Raw genomic sequence first — 23,928 nt, 5'->3', positions numbered from 1 at the left:
TCCCGTGTTTGGTTGCATCTCATTGAGAATGTTAGGAGAAATAGAAAAGATGAAGAGAGAGCATAAGAGAAAGATGTGCTAGGGTTTCATTGGAGGCAAACAATAATCTAAGAGTATTACAATAAGAGACAAAGCAGAGTATAAATAGGTCAAGAGTAAAAGACTATACTACCCATAAAACCTAAATAATAAAATAATGTAATATTATCTAACATCCCCCCTCAAACTCACGATGCATCAACAGGAACAGGAAGCATCGAGAGTTTGCCAATCAAGAAACGAAAACGCCTAGCAGAATGAGACTTAGTAAATAGGTCAGCAAGCTGCATGGAGGAGGACACAAAGGGCAAGGTGATAGTCCCCTGCTGAAAATGATGTCTAGTGAAATGACAATCAATCTCAATGTGTTTGGTGCGTTCATGAAAGACTGAGTTGCGAGTAATCTGGATGGTACTCATATTATCACAATACATAGGAGTAGGTGCCGAGAGGGAGACACCCATGGATGCAAGGAGCCAACACAACCAAACAATTTCTGCAGTAGTAGATGCCATGGCACGATATTCAGCTTCAGTAGAAGATCGAGAGACAACAACTTGCTTCTTACTTTCCCAAGAAATAAGAGAATCTCCAAGGAAAATGCAAAAACCAGTTGTAGATTTTCGATCAGAGGGAGAACCAGCCCAATCAGCATCAGAGTAAGCACGCAGCTCCAATGAGGAAGAAGAGGGGAATAAGAGGCTTTGAAACTGAGTGCGTCAAAGATAACGAAGAATGCGAAGAATAGCTGCCCAATGAACTGTAGTAGGGGAGGAAACAAACTGGCTAACAACATGCACTGCATAGGCAATGTCGGGTCTAGTAATGGTAAGATACACCAAGCTGCCAACAAGAGTGCGATACAAAGTAGGATCTTCCAAAGGGACACCATCAGATGAGTTATATCGAGTATTCATGTCAAGAGGAGTGTCAACTGTTCGAGTATCAGAGAGACGAGCTTGTGCAAGAATGGTGGCAATATACTTAGATTGAGAGAGGAGATAGCCTCGAGGGGAATAGTCAACCTCAATTCCCAGAAAGTAACGAAGAGTCCCCAAATCTTTCATCTCAAATTGTTTAGCCAATTGAAGTTTCAAATCCGTAATCCCAACAACATCATCCCCAGTAATAATCATATCATCAACATAAAGAGATAGCACAATACGACTATGAGGAGAGCATTTGACAAACAATGCAGAGTCATGTGGGCTGGAGATGAAACCAAGTGATTCAATCACAATGGAAAAATTCTCAAACCAAGCACGAGGGGCTTGTTTAAGCCCATAGAGAGCCTTCTTCAATTTTCAAACTTCACCTGGATTATGAGAAACACCTGGTGGAGGAACCATATAAACCTCTTCCTGTAGATCACCATTCAAGAAGGCATTTTTAACATCTAGTTGGGAAATATGCCACTGACGAACAGACGCAACTGCAATAAGGGTCCGAATAGTGGTCATTTTAGCAACAGGAGCAAAGGTTTCTTCATAATCCATACCATACTGCTGAGAAAACCCCTTAGCAACTAAACGAGCTTTGTATCTCTCAATTGACCCATCAGACTTGGTTTTGATCTTATAAACCCAACGAGAACCAATTGCAGTTTTTCCTGGTGGAAGAGAGACAGGTTCCCAAGTAGTTGTCTTATGTAGAGCAAAGAGTTCTTCTTCCATAGCCTGCTGCCAACAAGGATCAAGAATTGCCTCTTTATAGGAGGAGGGCTCAGACAAGCTATGAATGGAGGTTAAAAATGAAGCAAATGAAGTGGAATAGAGAGAATAAACAAAATCAGGCTTTTGAGTGGACTTACGATCACGTTGAGGACGATGAGGTTGAGGATCTACAATCTCAGAAACTTCTTGAGGAGGCATGGGTGCAGATGAAGCTTCAGAAGTAGCAGAACTACTAGTGTCGACCCTGCAAAGCTCAACATGAGAATTAGTTTGACTATGGGGAACAAGGGGAGCATCTGTGATGACCGAATCTGTAGAAAAGGGATCAATGCGAATGAGATCAGATTTGGTAAGATCATGGGTACTAGAAGGAACACTGTAAAAAGGAATATGTTCAAGAAACACGACATGGCGAGAGACATACAATTTTTTACTTGTAGGGTCATAACAACGATAACCTTTTGACCATCACCATACCTAAGAAAGACACAAATTGATGAACGAGATGACAACTTACTGCGTTCTACATGCGGACGAAGAACAAAGCAAGTAGAACCAATGACGCGCAATGTAGAATAATCAGGAGCATAACCATATAATTTTTCAAAAGGGGACAAACCTGAAGTGAGAGAGGTAGGGATTCTGTTAATGACATGAACAGAAGTGAGGACAGCTTCCCCCCAAAACTCACTAGGAACAGAAGCAGACAAGAGAAGAGAACAAGCAGTTTCAACAATATGATGATGTTTTCTTTCAGCAACTCCATTTTGTTCAGGAGTATCGGTACAAGACGTTTGATGAGAAGTACCATCAAATGCAAGAAGTTCAGTAAACTTGTTAGGAGTATACTCACCACCTAAATCGCATCGGAAGCACTTAATAATAACATTATGTTGAGTTTTAACCATAGCACGAAACATATGATAGACAGTTATAAAATCATAACGATGTTTCATAAGATAAACCCAACAGTAACGAGTGCAATCATCAATGAAAGATACATAATATCTAGAACCACCTTTAGTAGCAATTTGGGATGGACCCCATACATCATAATGAATTAAGTCAAAAGGTGCAACAGAAATTGAGACACTTTTACTAAAGGGCAAAGCAGAAAACTTAGCAAGTTTGCAACCACAACAATCAGAAATATCATTAGCTTGCAACTTTCATAAAGCTCCTGTAGAAACTAAGTATTTCAAACGGGAGAAAGAAACTTGACCAAGACGAGAATGCCATAAATAAAACTTAGAAGAGGACAGAGTCAAACGAAAGGACGACAAGTCTGCACTAGTAGCTGCAACATCTGGACATCGTAGCTCTTCCAAAACATAAAGTCCCCCATATCTACGGCCTGTCCCAATCAGCCTCTAAGACCGCAAATCCTGCACATAACAATAGGTAGAAGAAAAGGAAAGTAAGCAACCAGAATCACATAACTGACTTATAGAAATAAGACCCACACATAATTTAGGAATGTAATAGACATCTGGAATAGATAAACGAGATGTGGAAACAGAACCAATTTCTGCTACAGGTAGAGGTGTGCCATCAGCTGTTACAATAGGTACAGTTGAAACAGTGTGTATGGACACAAATGATTTGAGATCAGGTGACATGTGATGACATGCTCCAGAGTCAATGATCCACAAGGATGGAAAAATACCTGAGGGACTGGTGGATGGCAAACCTATGTTGGACTCGGCAGAAGATTGTGCAGCAGACATAACAGACATGGAATATGAGTGTGTGGAAGACGGTACAGGCATGGCTGGCGATTGTGCAGCAAGGAATTTGTTGAATTGTGCAGTAAGATCATCTAAGGAAGGACCAGAAACATATTTGCTCTCATCAAACACAAGAGTAATTGCATAAGTATTAGGTGTTGGAGGCCTGAAGTTCTTAAAGTTGCTTTGGTTGAACTGACTCGAAGGCTTCCATTGAGAGGATTGTTGTGTTTGTTGTGCCTTGTTCACCAGTTTTGGACATTGGGCTTTCCAATGCCCTTTTTGCTTACAAAAGCTACATTCATCAAGACCAACTTTTACATGAGATTTTCCTTTAAAAGGAGGGACAGCAAGAACAAAAGAATTTGGACTTTGGAGAATTCCTCTGTCAACTTTTCCTTTATCAGATTGGGACCTAAAGCGAACTTTTTCAGCTATCAATTCACTAACCACTGAATCAACAGATGGAAGAGGATTACGATGCAGAATTGACCCACGTATCCCCTCAAAATCATTCCGAAGAGCCATTAAAAATTGAACTAGACGTTGTTCCTCTCTACGTTTAGTGTACGGTGCAAAAGCACTCAGTTCTGCAGATTCAGTGAGAGCCAACTGGTCCCAGAGGTCAGACATAGCAGAATAGAACTCTTGAATGCTCATGTTATCTTGTTGAAGAGACCGAATGTCAATTTCCAGCTGATATTGTTTGGCAAAATTAGATTGCACATACAACTTTTTCAAATGATCCCAAACCTTCTTCGCTGTTTCAAATTTTGCTAACTGAAAGTCAATAGACTGCATGACAGAATTATTAATCCAAGTAATAATCTTTGAATTATTTGCTTCCCAAGATTCGAGCTCCGTTTCATATTTTCCATCTTTCTTGTCTTTTGGTGTTTGAGAAGTTCCAGAAACATAACCCCACATTCTTTTGCCTTTCAAAAAATTCTTTAGTACATAGCTCCAATACAGATAGTTTTTACCATTCAATTGCACACTAATAGCTTGAAGGGAATCATCCTTTTCACCAGCCATTGCAAATAGAGATGAACAAGTACAAATAAAAGTGAAGAGTAAGTGTTACCCGATTTAAAGGCAAAATCTGATGCAAGAGAGTGACCAACAAAGAAGCAACATAGCAACAAGTGGATCACAAGGTTCCTACAACACGGTAATTCCAATCTGCCCAATACTCCAGCATGTAACAACTTGCATTACCAACCAAAAGAAAATCACAAGGTTCCAATATCAATTTCAAGGCAAATTAAAATCACGTGGTGGAGCATATATCAGAGGTGCAACAAATTAAAGCTTCAAATCACGTAGTGCAGTGGCAAGACAATTGAATCTTCAAATAACTAATATTATGGACCAGCTTTGCTCAGAAACACCACCAGATCTCCAAGAATCAAACCAGCTCTAGATACAATGTTAGGAGAAATAGAAAAGATGAAGAGAGAGCATAAGAGAAAGATGTGTTGGGGTTTCATTGGAGGCAAACAATAATCTAAGAGTATTACAATAAGAGACAAAGCAGAGTATAAATAGGTCAAGAGTAAAAGACCTAAATAATAAAATAATGTAATATTATCTAACAGAGAAAATGAAATAAAAGATTCTATAGGCTGACCACTTAAAAGGCCATCTTCCCAAAATAGAGAGAAAACCGTAGATTGTAACATTTATAAAAAAAAGGTTAAATAAGAAATTGAACCCTAAACTTTGAGCGCGATTTGAAATCTGTCTCTTGTAAAAAAAAAACCCCTCAAATTAAGAGAAAGGGTGAAAATTGTCTTTGCCACCGATTTACCTTTTACCATCGTGCTTATGTCGGCTTTATGCCTATCTCTTTCACATCATTCATACATACATGTGAAGAAAGTGACAAACTCAAATTTTTTAACTTAAGAAAATTTGAGGAGTTTACACTTAAGAGAATTCTCATTCTAATATCATTACAATTTAGTTTTTCCACTTCACAAGCAACATTGTGTCTATCTCTTACAACATTCTTACATGTGAAGAAAGAGATAGACTCAAATTTTCAACTTAAAAATATTTGAGGAGTTTATACTTAAGTGAACTCTCATTCTAATTTCATTAGAGTTAAGCTTCTCCACCTCACCCATAACATGGTGTTTATTTCTTACATCATTCATACATGTAAAGATAGAGATAAACCTAAATTTTCAACTTAAGAAAACTTAGGACTTCACACATAAAAGGATCTTGTCTTAATCTCATTAGAATTAAAATTAAAATTCAGCTCTTCCACCTCACCAAAAGCAACAATGATACACTCACCCCATTGGCCATTTCATTATAACGCCACGTGTCATACATGACAACTTGGTCACTTCCATGCTCCTGTTGAGTTGGTGAGGTTTTTGGATCTCTTGATCTCTTCCCTCTTCACACACACTCATGTGACGGAAATCCCAAATTGTCAAAACTCGAGCGAGAATCACAAAGCCTACAATATTAACCTCACCATTCTCATCACAACCTCCACCGTCCATTCCTAATCCAACGGCCCACATCCAAAATCTCCCTCACTCACATCATGCCACTCCATTATTATTAACCTCCCCACCCTCACTCTCCTACACCAGATCGCGCCACCCTCCACCATGGCTTCCATAGCATTCTCCACCGCCACCCTCCCCTCCCTCCGCCTCCGCCACCGCTACCGCCACTCCCCCAAACCGCCACTCCTCCGCCACTCCCTCAAACTAAAACCCTCCCTCCCTTCCATTTCTTCAACGTTCCCACTCTCCACCCTCTCTTCCGTTCCCAGAAAACACACCACTCTCACTGTCAGAGCCTCTTCCTCCTCCTCAGCTTCCATAACCCCAGCTCCGGTTCCCGCTCCGCCTCCGGTTCAACCATGGCAAGGTGCCGCCATCAAACCCCTCTTCGCTTCCTTAGCGATCGGTACTCTACTCTGGTACTCTCCCGTGCCAGACGGAGTCTCTCGTAACGCGTGGCAATTGCTCGCGATTTTCTTAGGAACCATCGTCGGCATCATCACGCAGCCACTGCCACTCGGCGCCGTCGCGATTTTGGGCTTAGGAGTCTCCGTTCTCACCAAAACCCTCACGTTCGCCGCCGCTTTCTCCGGCTTCGGCGACCCAATTCCCTGGCTTATCTGCCTCGCTTTCTTCTTCGCCAAAGGGTTCATCAAAACCGGCCTCGGCAACCGCGTTGCGTATCAATTCGTGTCACTCTTCGGTAGCTCGTCGTTGGGGTTGGGGTACAGTTTGGTTTTCAGCGAGGCCCTTTTGGCGCCGGCGATTCCTTCCGTTTCGGCGAGGTCCGGTGGGATTTTCCTTCCGCTGGTGAAGGCTTTGTGTGTGTCGTGTGGGAGTAACGTCGGTGATGGAACGGAGAACAGGTTGGGGTCGTGGTTGATGCTGACTTGCTTTCAGACATCGGTGATCTCGTCGGCGATGTTTCTGACGGGAATGGCGGCGAATCCGCTGTGCGCCACGCTTACTTTGAACTCCATAAACCAGACAATTGGGTGGTTGGATTGGGCTAAGGCTGCTATAGTGCCTGGTTTGGCGTCGTTGATTTTGGTGCCTTTGATCTTGTATGTTATCTACCCTCCTACCCTGAAATCTAGTCCAGATGCACCCAAGCTTGCTAGGGAGAAGTTGCAGAAAATGGGGCCTATGACAACCAATGAGAAGATCATGACTGTTACTCTGCTTCTAACGGTAATCAATTTGCAAATTTAGCTGTATTAGATATTCTATGGGGATTGTAGAGTATATATGCAATAGGTTAACTCTGATGAATTGATTTCTGAAGTTCTTAGCTTGTTAATCATTTGTAGTCATAAGTAGCTTGGCATTTCTAATATAGGTTTGAAATTGAAAGTATGATTGCAAATTAATGTTCGTCGTAAATAATATTACGGTTTGATTTCTAATCTGTTCTACTGGGTTTTCTGTCCTTTGTTGATTTGAGCACCCGATTTGCACTGATAGGCTGATCATCGGACAAATGTGCATTGTGCTTTTGCTGTTTGGCTTCGTAAACTGTGAAGAATCAGACATAATAGTCATGCCCTCTTTAAATTTTGTTAGCTAAATTAAGTTGCTGAGTCTTTTTACGGTCTGCACCCAATTTGCACTGCTAGGATGATCATAGGACAAATGTGCATTGTGCTTTTTCTGTTTGGCTTAGTAAACTTTGAAGAGTCAGACATAATAGTCATGCTCTCTTTAAATTCTGTTAGCTAAATTAAGTTACTGAGTCTTTTTACTGTCTGCAAAACTAATCACTTATTAGTAGTTAATGTTTTACAATATACATTGTCAGTCCTAATAAGGTGAAGATGAATGTATATGTGGTGCTTTGGACGCCTTAGAATCTTTAATTTGCTTAGTAACTTATTCCCTCTCTTGCTCTATTTTACCAGGTTGGACTTTGGATTTTTGGAGGGCTTCTTGGTATAGATGCTGTAACTTCTGCCATTCTCGGATTAGCTGTACTCCTTATCACAGGGGTTGTAACATGGAAGGAGTGCTTAGGCGAGGGAGTTGCCTGGGACACTCTCACGTGGTTTGCTGCCCTCATTGCAATGGCTGGGTATTTGAACAAATATGGTCTTATTTCTTGGTTCAGTCAAACTGTAGTCAAGGTATTTTTCTGTCTCCTCTCTACTCCCTCATCACTCTGGTAGCTAATATTCATTTAAAATAATTATGCTGTTCCTGATAATTGATCTTCTGTTTGTTTGCCTTTCACCTGTTCTCTGGAGTAAAATAGTGAACGTATGGTTTTTTGTTTAGTTTTGTTGCATCGATGTCATGTTGTTCTAGTTGTTTGGCCAAATCAACCACACACGGGAACCTTTTCCGGATTTGAAATATTCTGAAGCTAAATAAGCATTCGAGTAAAACGAACTGAATATGAATATTTGACATACTGGTCTCCAGAATGTCATGTTTTGTCAGCTTTTGCTTGTGCATTCTCTCGGAATACAGTTTTCATTATGTGTCAATGTGTCATGTTTCACTTCTGTGCTTGTTCTTTATTCTGAGTTTATCAACAGCATGTTCATGGTCAAAGCATGTAATGAACCAAAGTTCCCTTCCTCCATATGTATATGTGGATATGTTTGGTTTTTAAATTTGTCACCCACTTGAGGTCCTTTTATTCAAGGCATTTTAGAAACAATGAAGGATATCAAATGGGTCATTATAAGTTCTGAGTCCGATAAGTGCTGTTGAATGCCACTGAAGACATGCTTTTAAATTATAATTAAGTTTACATGCATATATATAATTTTACTATCATTATCTTCCAGAGAATATGCATTATGCAACATGTTTTGTGTTTATGAAATTTCACTTTTATCAGAATAAATTATCACATTCCTTTATTATTTTAATGAAACAATTGGCTGATGTTATTATACAGTTTGTTGGTGGATTGGGTCTCTCATGGCAACTATCTTTCGGTATTCTGGTCCTTCTCTATTTCTACTCCCATTACTTCTTTGCAAGTGGAGCTGCTCATATTGGTGCCATGTTCACTGCATTTTTGTCTGTTGCTACTGCTCTGGGGACTCCGCCATATTTGGGAGCCATTGTGCTGTCCGTCCTCTCCAACCTTATGGGTGGCCTTACTCATTATGGGATCGGGTCAGCGCCGGTGTTTTTCGGTGCCAACTATGTTCCCCTCGCTCAGTGGTGGGGGTATGGATTCATTATTAGTATTGTTAACCTTATAATCTGGCTTGGACTTGGAGGAGTTTGGTGGAAATTCATTGGCTTGTGGTAAAGGGTATTCTACTGCAATAGAAATTTGCCGGCATATTTATCAAATTTTTCATTTTGAATACATTGATGTACGAAATCTGGTTAATATCAGCAGTTGAAGCTAATTGCTATTTTTTCCCTGATGCTTTCCTGAAATAATCTTCGGGAGATTTTGATTCAGATTTAGGTGGAACCTGGATACAGTAGATCGTTTTAGATCTGAGGTAGAACATTTACATTGTTATTGAGATGTAAGGGGACGTCCTGGTATTCAGGATATATTGTAATTGTATGCCTATTATTAAGTTTTTCCTTAAAAAAATTCTTAGAATAAGTGTTGTGTTAATTTTGTGTGGGATGGCAATCATTCCTGTGGCTGGAAAATTTGATAGATGATTAATCATAAACTTTTAGCAAATTCATTTGGTATGCCTCTGTTCTGATTGAGTGAATGCTCCGCACTTTTCAGAAGTAAAAACGTGTGCATTGTTTGTGGCAACAGCTGGTGTTGAGGCTTTGTGACTAGATTAATGATAAAGTATTTTCAGTTTGTTACTTGTTTGATTATGGTCCAGGACTTGCATGTAGGTTCATAATAACCTTCTCTTCTTGTTTTGTTTCATGTTTTAATCCAATGTATTGAATGTTAGAAAGTAGGGTATGATAATCCTGGATAACTTCGAAGAATCGTGTTGTACACTTTCCGAACAAAGTATTTCGACCCTATTCTTGCCTGGGTTCACGAAATCTTTGTTGGGATAATTCTGAAGATCAATCTGCTTCAGGCAAATGAAGAACAGATCAAGAATATAGAACGTATTTTTGGTTTCTGTTTTATGTGTTTTCAACTGAAGGCCAAATGACTCCTTTATAAGGAGTTTCTTTCAGAAATTGGAAAAACGGTTAATAAAACCGAATTCCTTTTCAAAAAATTTCGAACGGGGCACTGCCCCGCACCCCGCCCGTTGACCTGGCAGCGGGACCCCAGCCAGGGGATCCGCCCCTTGGAACCCCGCAATCTAATCGCGGTCAATTATGCGTTGACTCAACAAGCGTGCACTCCGCACTACCCTAACTCGTTTCCGAACTTAACGCATAATTGCATCGGCATTCAATAAATCACATTACTACTAAAATCCATTGATGATACTAAAATCACCAACATTGAATGGTTTTGATAATGAGTCTTGACAATGTAGATAATTTTACATACTTTAGGAGATACAATAGCTGTGTTTAGAAACTTGTTTGAAAATCACCGATGAAGGCAAAATCGTAGTAAATAAAAGCAAAAGTTAAGGGAACGTCTTTTAGTCCATGATGATTGGCTTTAATCTAGTTTTCGAACAAGTTTCTAAACATGCACGTGTGTGTCGATTTTTCATATTATGGATTGATTGGAATGAGATTGTTCAACTTTATTACCAACAGTGTTGATTGAACTTCTACATTTAGATGGTGAGATCTGCCGTGTCTATTTTAAAAGGTTCATAATTTTCTTTTCAAGAAAAAGTCAAATGATACGTGAATAAAATTTGTAAATCTTTTTTGGGATAAGTCCTTATGTCGATTATAAAATCACTTTTTCATCGAAAATGAGAACGTTGGAGTACTAGAAAATTTTAAAAAGGTGAAAAAGTTGACATAGTTTCAAATACCGATGTCTCTTAGCTCAGGAGGATCAACTAAAATAAACCTTTTTCCTGTGATTGGTTGTCTGATACCATTTTCCTCAACCTAGAGGCCAGAATACTCGCTTAAGCAAGGACCACTTTCATACAGCACACTATCATGATAATTAAGTAGTTTTAAATATAGCCTTAAGCAAGTTGGCAATAATTAAACAAATTAAGAGGGCTAAAAGAAATTGCCTTAAATTTACAACTTTACTTTTATTTCAAATATTTACATAAAAAATTGTGAAAATTAATTTTATATAAAAAATAAGCACAACTTCTTTACTTACTGTTATCATGAATTTCACATGAAGTTATCATGTTTTGTTCAACTTTTCATTTTGAGCTTTTTGAATTGAACTACAGAGCATCTCCAGCAGACACACTCCATTGAACCCATGAGCATCTCTCAATTTTCTTTGGACACCTCCCAAGTACTTTTTATCTAATGTAGTTGACGCTTTATAGATATGTTTAGAGAGTTCATTACTTATAAGTATAATATGTTTGTATCTATAACATGTTTAGAAATATGATATCTGTATAAGAAGCTGAGGAATTTGACATTCACATTTCACAGCATTGGACCAAAATACTAGAGAGAATGCAGAGGCCATAGCCGTAGCAATCAGGAGTCCGAAGCATATTGAAGAAGCTAAGGGAAAGATACATTACATACAGTTAATAATAATACTTAAAACTTTTTGCTTGAAAAGAGTAAAAAGACTATACACTTTCAATATTTATGCTTTCTGGTTTCCAGTGTTGTGCCGTCTTTAAGACTTTCCTGTGCATCGTTGTCCATGCCAAGGAAGAACAGGGCAACTGCTTGAAGATAGAATGCAGTGGGCCAGGTGGGAGATATAGATTGAGCTTGCATGGCATCTCCAAGTGCTTCTTGTGCCATGTCATTCATCAGGTAGCATAAGCAGCGCCTCGCATACACGGTTGGTGATACCATAGTCCCGCCATCGATGAACTGCATAAAACAAGTGTCATGAATTCTCTCTTAAAAAAGAAGTTATCACAGTTCAATCTTCTTTTAGCATGCTTTGTAGGTAATGGAGGGGAACATATAATCTACATGGCAATGCTAAGGTTTATACAGCTTTGATAATGTCTATTCTGAAAATAGCTCCCTCTTTTACAACTTGCAAGATATATATGGATACAATTAGAAATATAATATAAGATCATTCATGTGTTTCCACCCAATAGTTTAAACTTCGATCCTCGCTGCCCCCATTATTCTAATGAAAAAACAGTTAAGTTTCAGCACAAGGTAGTGAGCTTTGGCATTGTCCAAGCTTCATTCACGTGCCTTCTTCACCCCAACACTTAAGCTTTTAGTATAGTTCGTTCATGACAAATTTAACTAAAACTGTCCCTCAATTATTAACTTATGCTAATTCAAAAGCAATAACTCCTTTTAGTCCTTTACCAACTCATCATTCTAGTTCTGGCTCAAAGATTCAAAGTAGCAAAGACGGACTATGTCAGGCATGCTAACAAATATTTCATAAAATCTACAATGGAAAAGTATTTATTTGTTTGGATGAATTATATGAATGAAATACTATGAGGTGATAAAGAATTGATTTGGGTATTGTTTTGGAGATTTTTCCTGAATGACTATTTGAAGCATTTGTAGCTGACTTACTTGTGTATAGCAGTCAATGGCCATAGAGAAGTCCTTAGCACGAAAAGCAGAATCGCCATGCTTCTTAGAATTTAGTGTATCTTGTATTTGATTTGTCCACATTTGGAATGACAGCTGAGATACAATGTAAGGATACAGATCCATAAATATAATTTCACGATAAAAAGGAAGGTCCAGTTGCTAAGAACTATAGAAGAATTATCAAACAAAAACACTTTTTGCCATGCTACAGAATCAAACTTTATAAAGTGATGACAATGGGAAAAAAAATGAAAACCATGATATGGCATTTCCTTGAATGGAGAAACCCAAATGCACAAAATTTGCATGCATAAGCAAGGCTTTCAACAATCTCAGATATCAATTATTAGTAGCAAGTAGCAAAGATCATGCCTCTTTATAACCAAATGCAGACGGTGTTGAAAGACAATTTAACATGAAGAACAGTACTTGGCAGTTAAACATTGATACTCAAAGAGACAGTTTAAAAACTACATTCGGAATATATAGACACACACACCAAAAGAAACTTGCAAATTCATACATCCAGCGTCAAGCAGATTTTCAAATTTTTTTTGTAGACAAAAAGTTAAGTTACGAAAAGCCTCTTACAACAAATTGTCTTCATAAAAGTATTATTGAGAAAGAAATAGAAACAATGAATTACCTCATTTGCAACATCTTCATCATCCTTATAACCCACCTTTTCCAAAATTTCATGTATTTCAGTTAGATCTCTTCTTGAACAAGCTTCACCAAAAGGTGTTAATGAAATTGTTTCCTTTGGTGATAGACTCCCATCTGGTATGCCCAATAAAACAGATGAAGGTACCTGTGAAATACCACAAATGGTAAGCCAAATACCAAATATGTTTCTATGGTTCCCAAAAGCAGAGAGAAAGCGAATAGGAAGAGCATACTGAGGTTTCTTTTTGAAGAGGGGTTAGAGCTGTCACAAGCGTTTTAGTATTTGGTCTCTCACGAGGCTCGTATTGTAAACAACGTGAAGCTAATCTCACTAACTCAGTTCCATCATCATTTGAAAAATGACCTTCCAAACCTGAGTCCATCAGCATCAGAAAGTTCTTGCCTCGTATAAGGTCAAGCGCCTGTATGTGAAGTGAAGGGAACAAGGATCAACTCTATAAATGCGATGATCATTTTAAGCAAAACCATCATAGGATGTTACTTAAATCATCTAAAGTACCAATATTTGACAAGTAAAAAATTTACTGAACAAAACACCACCTAAAATTAAAATAAGAAGTCATGAAATGGGAAGGAGGGAGTATACATGACTGGGTGGGATATGCTTTCCACTAAGAAGATCAAGCAGCAGGGTTCCAAAACTGTAAACTACGCTTTCGGCGGTGATTCTTCCTGCCAAATTTCAAACAGGTGTTAGCTCAGTTAAGACAATGAGTATGTTTGGATGTGTGTTGGACACACACTCCAAAGCACGTTAGAAGAGAAGCTCAATATTGTAGCTTACGTGGAGTTCAAGCACGTTAGCATATACTTTTTTTGATCTTAAATCAACTATTACCATTCCTTAAGTACTCTGGAGGAGTGAAGGCTAAATTTGTGCTATAGCTTCTGCCATCTCTACTATTTTTCATGAGTCCAAAACAAGAGAGTCTAGGGTTGCCATCCTGCCCACCATTGATACCACATAAGAGATTGTTGAAAAAAAAAAGTTAAAAGAGGCAAAAAGCCAGGTTATGAAAGCTGAAGTACCTGATCAAACAAAATTCTGTAAGCATTAAGATCATGGTACAATGCTCTTCCTTTAATGCTGCAGTATTCCAAAGCTTGTGCTAAATACAAGGCCACCCTCAGCCTCATTGCCCATTTCATCGGCTGGGTCTCCCCTGCCAGAGCATTTCACACAAATCACAAAATCAGGGGTTTACATAGAGATAAATGATAATGCTTCACAAACTATTAGCATGTTTGGATTCACATTCAGATCTTCCAGAATCAAGAATCAATTGTACTGCCACAAAAGCTACTAGGAGTAGATTACTTAAATTTGGCACCTAATATAGCTTATAAAGCAAAATGCCTTATCCTTGTCAAACAAAAGAGACTTCAAAATTAGATATTTTCTTCAATGGATTGCTGAAAAATGTAAGATTGAAAACCAAATGAATGAGAACTTACAATGAAAAAGATGTCTTGAGAGAGTTTCATAGGGCATGAACTCAGCAACAAGCAATCTCTCTTCTCCTTCACAGCAACACCCAACCAAGTTAGCTAATCGTTCACTCCTTAGCTGCCCCACTGCTCTTGCTTCCTCCTAAACAAAATGCCCAACCAAACACACACACACACACACAAAACATCAATCAAACATGAACATCTTCCACTCACAAAAACACACAACACATGCAAAGAAAAAGCAGAAACAGAAGCAGCACGAACTAGGAATTGTCGAGAATCAGGCCAAGCAGACTTGTTGAACCTCTTGACAGCAACCAACCTATCATCTTCAACCCTTCCTCTATAAACAACATTAGGAGCTTTCTCACCATGCTCAGAGACAATGTTCTCAGGTGAAAAACCTGAAGTTGCAATTTTGAGCTGATCCAAGGTGTACTCAGTGAACCCCACTTTCTCATTCTTGCTCCCATCATCATCATCTATACCCAGAAATGAAACCATGTTAAAGACAAAAACTTTAAGCTCAAATCAGCTTCATAAAGTGACTAGTGAAAGTGGGAAAAAGAAAGAAGAAGCTCTCACCATTATGAGATAAATCATGAAGGTTTGATTTGATATTGGAAGGCCACCAACACAGAGAGAATTTGGAGCAACGAGCTCCCATTGGTGAGAATGCTTCACACTCACTCTCACTCTCTCTCTCTCTCTGCAACAGTTCTTCTTCTTCTTCTCTTTCTCTTTCTGTGTTCCTGTGAACTCTGAAGAAAGAAGGACTAGAAATATAAATATAAATATAAATAAAAAAGTGATAATAATATTACAGGAAAAAAAAATTGAAAAAGAAAATGATTCATGAGAGAAATAGAAGAAAGTGAAATACGGCGGTACGGTATTTTTTGTTTTTTGTTTTTCTTAATCCAATGAAAGATATCAATCATCATCAGTCACACCACCACCAGTCACCACTTCTCTTCATCATTTCTGTTTTCTTTTTTGAAATTAAAATGAAAAATGTTTATTTTTTATTTAATTTAACAAAAAAAGTTAAGCATTTTTTGAAATTATTAATAATTGCTATAATAATGAGTTAAAATCTTAAATTAATGTCATAGCTACAAATTGTGATAACTTTGACAAATTATATTCCAAGTTTGTCACTAGTAGAACGGGGTGAAAATCACGGCAAACCATAAGGGGATAAATATTTCGTCGCTAACTAATTACAATTTGTCGCTAACTAGCTAGCGTTGGTCATAGTGGGTAGGACGATGAATATAGAGTCGGCCTCTAGCTGAAGCTAATTGTTGGTGGACGGACGCTACCATGACTGACGACTTTAACATCTGTCTGAGCCGACGTTAATTGTCAGTAAGTCGCTAGAATTAAGTAAGTTTTTTATATAATTTTGGTCAATTTAGCCGACGCTAAAAAGATAAAATAACATTGACGTCAAAGTTAACGCTACATTTTGATGCTAAAACAACATTTTCTTACAATGAGCGATTGAAAGAAAGTGTGGAAATTATAGGAAAATGAATGTTTTTTATAGGCATATAAAAAGGAATGTGAATGTGAATATGAGTCTCTTTGTCAATTGTTGTACCATATTTCATGAGTGAATGCACACTTGACATGAAGGGTCCATGATATGATATTCTTTAACACCTCAACTAATAATAATGGAGGTATTTGGGAGACAAACCCGTCTGGGTTAAGGAAATATTGAATAAAAGGGCCTTTTCTTGATCAACCTTTCCAGCTCTCACATCCTCACCATATCTTCCTGAACCACAAACTCAGCTGGGCCTATTTGCCAATCACATAGGAGCTGTCTTTTGTTTTTTTTACTACATGTATATTGTATCATTCATGAAAAGCAAACTATGCATGCCAGAAACATCCACAAACTGGTAGGACTAACTCTCTCAAAAAGTTTTTTGTTCATATGATTCTAACTTGAAACCTTATATAAAGAGACTATGCACAACTTGAATAAATTGATGGTTGCTAATGCTAATCACATAGCAAATGTCTGCCATACACTGAGATATTTTCTTCTCTTTATATATTAGACCAAAATCTTATGAAACAAAAACAAGCTATCCAGGTTTCGTGTGAGAGATAGTTATCTTAATTTCCCCAAAAATTCAGTACAAAGATTGATGACGGTACTCTGGATTGCTAGGGAAATTTCCAACATGGATCTGAACAAATCTCTACAGCTTGGGATGTGCCTGCTGCAGGAAAAAGGGAGTAAGGGACGTTTGTTTCTTTATCAGACCATCTTATAATAATTAATATGAAGAAATTTTAGCTTAACTTTAATAATAACTGTATATCTTATTTTTATTATCTCAATAATCATATACTTTATATAATTTATAGTATGAAAAATTGCTCATGTAAATAATATTTTAATTATCTTCTGATGAATCTATATTTACTACAATAAGCTGCAGGGGGGACCTGACAACTTTTCTGATACTTGATGCTGCAGAATACTAAACTCAGTATCACCAAATTAAGAGGCTGTGGAAAGAAAATTAAAGTGCACAGGCGTGCGTGCGAGTAAATAAAAAATCTCTGGGTTGAACGCTTTTGGCATGTAATTTGAGTCTTTGTCATTGAAAGGGAAGGGCAGAGGAAATGTAATGATGTTAACAATGCAGATGCCAGATATATAGAAAAGGTGAAAACAGCATTAGCTTTTGATACGAAAGTAAATGACGAAAGGCATGTGATGTAACACGAGTTTCCTATATCAGGCATGCATGCATGCACGCTTCATCAATCATCATACTACGCCTACAGGGTGGGCAGGGATCAGGGGAAATAGGCAGGGTCGAGGTAGCACCACAGGTTCAATGAGGCTTTCATGTTTTCTTATAAGTCTGGTGGTTTGACTCATCTATTTCATAATAAAGATTTTAACTGTTATTGACAAACTTATATATATATATAAAAAGACCATCAAACTGTTTTCCGAAGAGAAAAAAAAAAGACCATCAAAGTTCAAACTCATCAACAGTGGTGGCCGGAACTTCAATAAAAATCTTTTAAAACTTATAGATTCAAATTTTTATATATACAAAATTTATTTTATTGAAAATCTTGAGTTAAAATTGCGAGGGAAATTTAATAAAAAAAAAGAGTAATTTAGTCTAAATACGTTAGTGTTTTGATTTGTAAACCAGGATCCGATGAGTGGCGGATTCTTATTTATTGGCCACACCCACACACCTAATTAAGAAATAGACATAATTATTGATTTAAACTAACAAATCTTATAGCACCATAATCCACAAACCTCATCTATAGTCGCTAAACTATAGCGGATAGAAGAGAAGAGAAGCCTACAAAGTACAAAGAGTGAAATTTAAAAAAAAAATACATTTTAGACTTGTTGTGAAGGTCGAGTTGCTGAGAGAGATGAAGATGAAAAATTTAAAAGGTAAAAGAAAACTTTTTTCAATTGTCTTAAAAAAAAATATTGTTTCGTATCTTTGGAAAAGTTTTCACGTAAATTAAGCGCTTTTCTGGTAAGTACATATCTTACACGACTTTATCAAAATATTACCTATATTATGATATTATTTTAATTAAAATCTATTTTATATATATATATATATATATTATACTATCTAACATGTACACAAATGATATTTTCTTCAGATTCATTGGGGATGCCAGGGCTCCTCTATATCCGCTCGAAAGTCCGCTACTATTTATCAGTTAATGAGAACCAATGTTTATGTCTTTCATACATAAACCGATCTATTGAGCAGTAATGGATTTCTTCCAAAGCAAGTAATCAAAAAAGATAGTGATTATTGCTTTGAAAAAATGTTTTGAGATGATAATATAAGCAAAGCTTGCTACAAAGACGAAGGGAAGATTTCACGAAACAAATTTAACACCATAATCCTAAACACGTAACATACATTAATTTGCTCTTCCCTTTTAAAAAATTAAGCTTGGTTGTAATGATTTGAACAGAGAGAAGAGGCCTAGTGGAGAAAATACCAAGCTGAAATTCTTGTTCTTAGTATTTGTAGCGAGCTCGGCATACATCATTATCACAAGTTACATTTTTCAAAGCAGTATTCACTATTCATCACTGATAAGTAGATTGGATCGGGAACAAAGGGACTGGCTTTGGCTCAGATGACTACACCGGTGGAATCACATGAACCCAGAGACGGACGCACCTTAAGCCATGTGGGGTCAAATGCCCCCACGTGATTTCCAATTTTATTCATACTTAACATACTCCCTCCGTCCCTAATTATAAGCTAAAGTTGAGACTTTTGTTTTGTCACTAAATATAAGCTAAAGTTGTAAAAGCTAATATTTCTTTCCATATTTATCCTTGCATTTATTGTTAATGGAGCACTATTAGTAGTATAATGATTAAAAAGTGCTATCTTAAATAGGGGTAGACATGGAAAGTTGTACCTTTTTTTTGAAAACCAATGCATTAATTAAGACTTTCTTAATAAGCGTGATTTTTACAACTTTAGCTTATAATTAGGGACGGAGGGAGTATACTATATAACTGATTCAATGCTTAATTGCCCCAATAAAGAGATGCCCCCATGACAATTAGTGTAAAAAAAGTGCCCCCACGAGTTTGAATTTGTATTGTTACGGTCAGTACTCAGTGTCAATAAATGCTCAGAATTTATCAACTTATGTTTTTAATATTTTAATTTATCTGTTTGTGTCTTACACCAAAGAACAATTTTTTCTTCTTTCCTTTACTTTTTCCTTTCAACAGTATATATTCTTAAAAAAAAAACACCCTCTCTTCATTTAATTTATTTCACTCCTACTTCTTCATAGAATTTGTTTAGTTCATGTTATGGTTGTGTTTGAGACCATATATTTCTTTAAAAATGTATTTATAATTTTTCAGTTGTTGGTATATTATCTTTTATGTTTTATGAGAAATGCAGGATTCTATCACTATAAAATTAATCATTGTTATGTTAATTTTTAACTCCAGTAATTGAAAAATAAATAGAGAAAGACGTATTTTATATTAAGAATGAAAAACTTATATGATAAATTTATAAAATCAATTTAAAAACTTATAAGAAATAATAATGATATATATATATATATAAATTTTTAATTAATTATTGTTGTTGTTAGATTTTTTTTAGTGTTATAAATTTACATGTATATATTGCCCCCACGAACTAAAATTCCTGGATCCGTCACTGCATGAACCAATGCTAAGACCTTTCATTCCCAAACCAATCTACTGAGCAGTGATGAACTTCTTCGTAAACAATCAACAAAGAAGATAACAAGTATAAGTATTGCTTTAGAAAAAGTAACTTGCACAGTTGCACGATTTAATAAGCAAAACTTGTTACAAATAGAAAAAGAACTGCAGTATAATATTTCCTATATTAGTCCTCTTCTGTTTTTCAAAAAAAAAAATTGTGTGATTTAAAAGTTATTTGCAGAAGTTATCCCATATTTGCAGCAGCTCTATGGGCAAGACAGACAAATAAGTGAGCTACAAAAGGCCATGCGCTAAATGTAAGATTGAGAACTTACTTTTGTGTAGTTCTCTTCATGGTAGATTCATCAATTAATCCGCCTTAAAGTTAAGAGAACGTACATATCAATACCCTTTCAGTGACAACATGGCCAAGCTCCTCTGCTTATCCCACCTGTATCTTTGGCTCAATTTCAGGGTAAACATTAACCTTAGAATTTAGGAAGGCAGGGGAAGAGGGTAATGGCTGAGATGGGTGTGATGGTAGTGTTGAATAAATTCTGCCTACAGAGTCATTCAGTGCAAATTCTGCCGAGAGAGTCTTGTAGAGCGATGAATAACGAAGTAAGAGCTCCAAATATGAAACTAAAACAAAATGAAGAGGAATCAATAACAATGAACAAGATTCATAACTCACCACAGTCTACAGCAATTGTGCTGCCATTACTAAACTACCAAATCCAAAATTTTGCCTTTAAGTAGTACTGTAGTACGCATGTCCCCAAACAATGGAACCAAGTTTGATCCCATAGTAACCAGTGGATCCTGCAAATTAAATGTTCAAATTTACATCCAAAAATTAACAAATCATAAAGGAATTATATATGAGAATGAACAGAGTTTAAAGAAGCTCAAAATATATGGGAGTTTAGTAGCAGCACGCATAGGTGTGAGTTTAGTATGGTTATTGGTAATTGGTAACTTCTTTTTTCTTTACATCTTCTATATAAAACAGTAGTTTTTGTTTGTTATATATGCTCACAAGTCACAACTAGGATGCTGCCATTTAAAAATGTCAAGGTTCTAGCTTCATTTTAGCATCTCAATTGCAGAGTTATTTTAACACCAAGATAAAGGCTGGAATTACATGTGATAAAAGATTCCAATCAAATCACTTATCCACCAATGTGTACTAAGGACAGCTAGAGTAGAAGCACTGGAAACTACATTCAAAAGCTTACAGTTACAGGTGGTTCAATAAAGAAATCTATTCAATCCAATCCTAAAATTACAACTAATAATAAACATCAAGTAAATAGTAACAGAGAAAGTCTCACACCATACCTGGTGAGGAACTGCAGGCAATAAAAAATAAAATAGAAGTTATTATACACAATTTGAACATGATTTGAAAATTTCACCTGCATCTTGACCATATATTAAAGTGACTTGCAATAAATTCTAGAAAAGTAGTTATTCTAGGTTGTTTTACTCATAGAAATGTTGCAATTTGAAATTTATTAGGCCAATAATATCACAGTACAAATGAAAACTATGATTGAAATTCACAGAAACAGTGACTATACAAAACATTGATCAAATAAAATAACAAAAAAATGGAATTACCTGAAGGAAAAAATACAAGCATGAAAATGCAAAATTGCTAGTCAAAGATTCCCCATCGTAAAGGAAAAAAAGGAAGCAAAGTTAATTATGAAGAATCCTGAAAGACCAACCAAGAAGTTGATTGAAGAGTTGAGTCGTTCATGATTGTAGGCAAAGAAGATAGTGAGTATTGCTTTAAACTCTTTTCTTTTAAAAGGTAAGGGCAAATGAATGTTACATGTTTAGGATTATATAGTGTTAAATTTGTCATTAACAAATAGTTTTTGAATGACACAGGGCATTTCATGAAAAAGAGAAGAGACCTAATGGAGGAAACACCATGCTGAAAATCACTTTTCATGGTCTTCGCAGCCGGTTTTACTTATTACATCATGCCAAACTACTTTTTCATGGCAATCCACCATCTCCTTTGTTTACTCAATTTGAAAAAACTTCATCGCTGCTCAGTGAATTGGTTCAGGCATAAAAAACCTTGGCTTTGACTTGTATGACTACACCAATGGAGTCATATGAACCAATGCTAAAGTCTTTCATTCATAAAACAATTTACCGAGCAGCAATAGACTTCTTTCAAAACAAATAAACAAAGAAGATAGTGAGTATTGCTTTGGATAAAGTAGCTTGGGATTACATAAATAAGCAAAACCTCCTACAAAGACCAAGAAAATGAATTGCAACATAATATTTCCTCCATTAGGCCTATTTTCATTTTCATGAAATTCCTTATGTGATTCAAAATTACTTGTCAATGAAAAATGTAACACCATTATTCTAAACAGTAACACTCATTCGCATTTAGTTTAAGAAAATCATTATTCTCAATTTGCCCAATAATGTCATGAACAAAATTGTTACTCGGGTAAATTTAGATTTTGTTCGGCTCAAGCTCCGCAGCCATACAAACCACCAAAACAAGTAAAATTTATAAGTTATTTTATTTTGATTTCAATTTATCCTAGCCATCCATTGAACACAAGAAACAATTATTAAATATGACTATAGAGAAACTTGCTAGAAAATTAAAGCCTTTAATAAAATAACTTGCTAGAAACGATCCAAACTTACAAAAGTAAAATTTGTGGACTATACCTTCCATTTCTTGTATGCACATCAATGAAAAATTAACAAGACAAAAAAAAAAAAAGAATTGTTAGATTATAAAATTTTATTTAATTATTCATGTCTCAAAATGATACTTTAATCTTTTACTCATTGATTATTTGTATTTTCACCTTGTTTGCATCCCTTACTTCCAGCAGAACCCTTATACTTCTCACCGTCTTGCTCACATTTCTACCCTCGATCCACAGCTGAAATCAGACATCAAGAAGAATAGAAGATAATGAGTGAGAATGAAGGCATACCAGTGTAGGAAATAATTCATAAATACTATAAAAAAACAAATAAAATAAACAACAACCAAAAATATGAAATAAAGCTAAATAAAATAAAAGAGTTTCTCGTCACCGCTAATCAATTAGAATTGTCACCTCTTGTTATTTATAGTCCAAAACCATACATATTCATGATAGATAAAACTGTTCAAGATTTGAATAAATAGATCTACAGTCTGAAATCCTATATTATCATATAAGAAACTTATATCCCCATTTTGTGTTAACTCACCCTCATAAGATCGCAATCCTTTGTCCCAGCCATTACAACAAGTGTGTCACCCTAAAACAACAGACTATGTAAGGTACTTTATTCATTGGTTTTTTCACATATAAATAACTTTCTGGAAAGCTCAAGGGAACTAGATAGTATATAGAAACTTAAGAAAATAGTAAGAGTAGCAGTTTTCAAATCCTACTTCTCAAAACTGACCAGCCCCGGCCCTTTATTTATATCTATTTTTTCCCTTAAGTCCCGCAACGTACGTAAGTGGCAATACAAAAGTAGTTAAGTAGACTTTGTCATATTTTTTTAATTGGAGCACTTCCCTTAAGTTCTGTCTGCAACGTTAAAAAAAACAAATATATAATTAGGTTTCTGAGCATGAGACTCGGTTGTAGTTTGTTAAGAAGAATAGAGATCCAAATGACCAGCACACGTAGACCATAGTAATAGGTACATTAAACAAACGTTCCATTCAAAAAAAAAAACGTTAAAATAATAAAACGTGCACTGTATGTGTATGTATATGTAGCAGTGACTAATTCAAACATGCTAACGTTCCCCTTCAATAAAGCAGAAGCTTGAGGAGAGCTTCGACTAAATCTTAAATTTTAACTCAACTAGTGTGCACGGTTTTTTCTAATATTTAATATTTAAATTCTCAAAAAAAAATTGAAAGTAATTATCCAAATTATTTATCCATATTATTGATATAAAATTTTGTAATTTAAATATTGTAGAAGATA

General features: G+C 36.3%; 2 protein-coding genes across 2 annotated transcripts; one reads left to right on the top strand and one right to left on the bottom strand.

Annotated features, from left to right (window-relative positions):
- The first annotated feature begins 5,861 nt into the window (after positions 1–5,861).
- LOC130747300 (dicarboxylate transporter 1, chloroplastic) lies at positions 5,862–9,556 on the top strand. The gene is made up of 3 exons (XM_057600195.1): positions 5,862–7,158; positions 7,866–8,087; positions 8,870–9,556. Exons 1-3 carry the CDS (start codon positions 6,070–6,072, stop codon positions 9,230–9,232), a joined length of 1,674 nt encoding a protein of 557 aa, XP_057456178.1. The 5' UTR covers positions 5,862–6,069; the 3' UTR covers positions 9,233–9,556.
- Positions 9,557–11,428: 1,872 nt separating this feature from the next.
- On the bottom strand, positions 11,429–15,475 carry LOC130747299 (serine/threonine-protein kinase BSK5-like). Its single transcript, XM_057600193.1, has 10 exons — positions 15,292–15,475; positions 14,971–15,188; positions 14,710–14,845; positions 14,284–14,417; positions 14,093–14,198; positions 13,841–13,926; positions 13,467–13,655; positions 13,214–13,378; positions 12,547–12,660; positions 11,429–11,865 (listed from the first exon to the last, which is right to left on the bottom strand). The coding sequence occupies exons 1-10, from the start codon at positions 15,371–15,373 to the stop codon at positions 11,623–11,625; spliced, it is 1,473 nt and encodes a 490-aa protein (XP_057456176.1). The 5' UTR covers positions 15,374–15,475; the 3' UTR covers positions 11,429–11,622.
- Between the last annotated feature and the right edge of the window lie 8,453 nt (positions 15,476–23,928).

The sequence above is a fragment of the Lotus japonicus genome, chromosome 3 (genome assembly GCF_012489685.1).
Source record: "Lotus japonicus ecotype B-129 chromosome 3, LjGifu_v1.2".
Classification (NCBI taxonomy): domain Eukaryota; kingdom Viridiplantae; phylum Streptophyta; class Magnoliopsida; order Fabales; family Fabaceae; genus Lotus; species Lotus japonicus.
Note: the sequence above shows the minus strand (reverse complement) of the source record. Positions and strands in the feature narration are given on the sequence as shown.

Coding starts and splice junctions, on each gene's coding strand:
- LOC130747300 (XM_057600195.1), top strand. CDS start 6,070: ATGGCTTCCATAGCATTCTCCACCGCCACCCTCCCCTCCCTCCGCCTC. Junction 7,159..7,865: donor CTGTTACTCTGCTTCTAACG/GTAATCAATTTG, acceptor CTATTTTACCAG/GTTGGACTTTGGATTTTTGG. Junction 8,088..8,869: donor TCAGTCAAACTGTAGTCAAG/GTATTTTTCTGT, acceptor GTTATTATACAG/TTTGTTGGTGGATTGGGTCT.
- LOC130747299 (XM_057600193.1), bottom strand. CDS start 15,373: ATGGGAGCTCGTTGCTCCAAATTCTCTCTGTGTTGGTGGCCTTCCAAT. Junction 13,927..14,092: donor TCCAGAGTACTTAAGGAATG/GTAATAGTTGAT, acceptor GAAATTTGGCAG/GAAGAATCACCGCCGAAAGC. Junction 13,379..13,466: donor CTCTTCAAAAAGAAACCTCA/GTATGCTCTTCC, acceptor GGTATTTCACAG/GTACCTTCATCTGTTTTATT.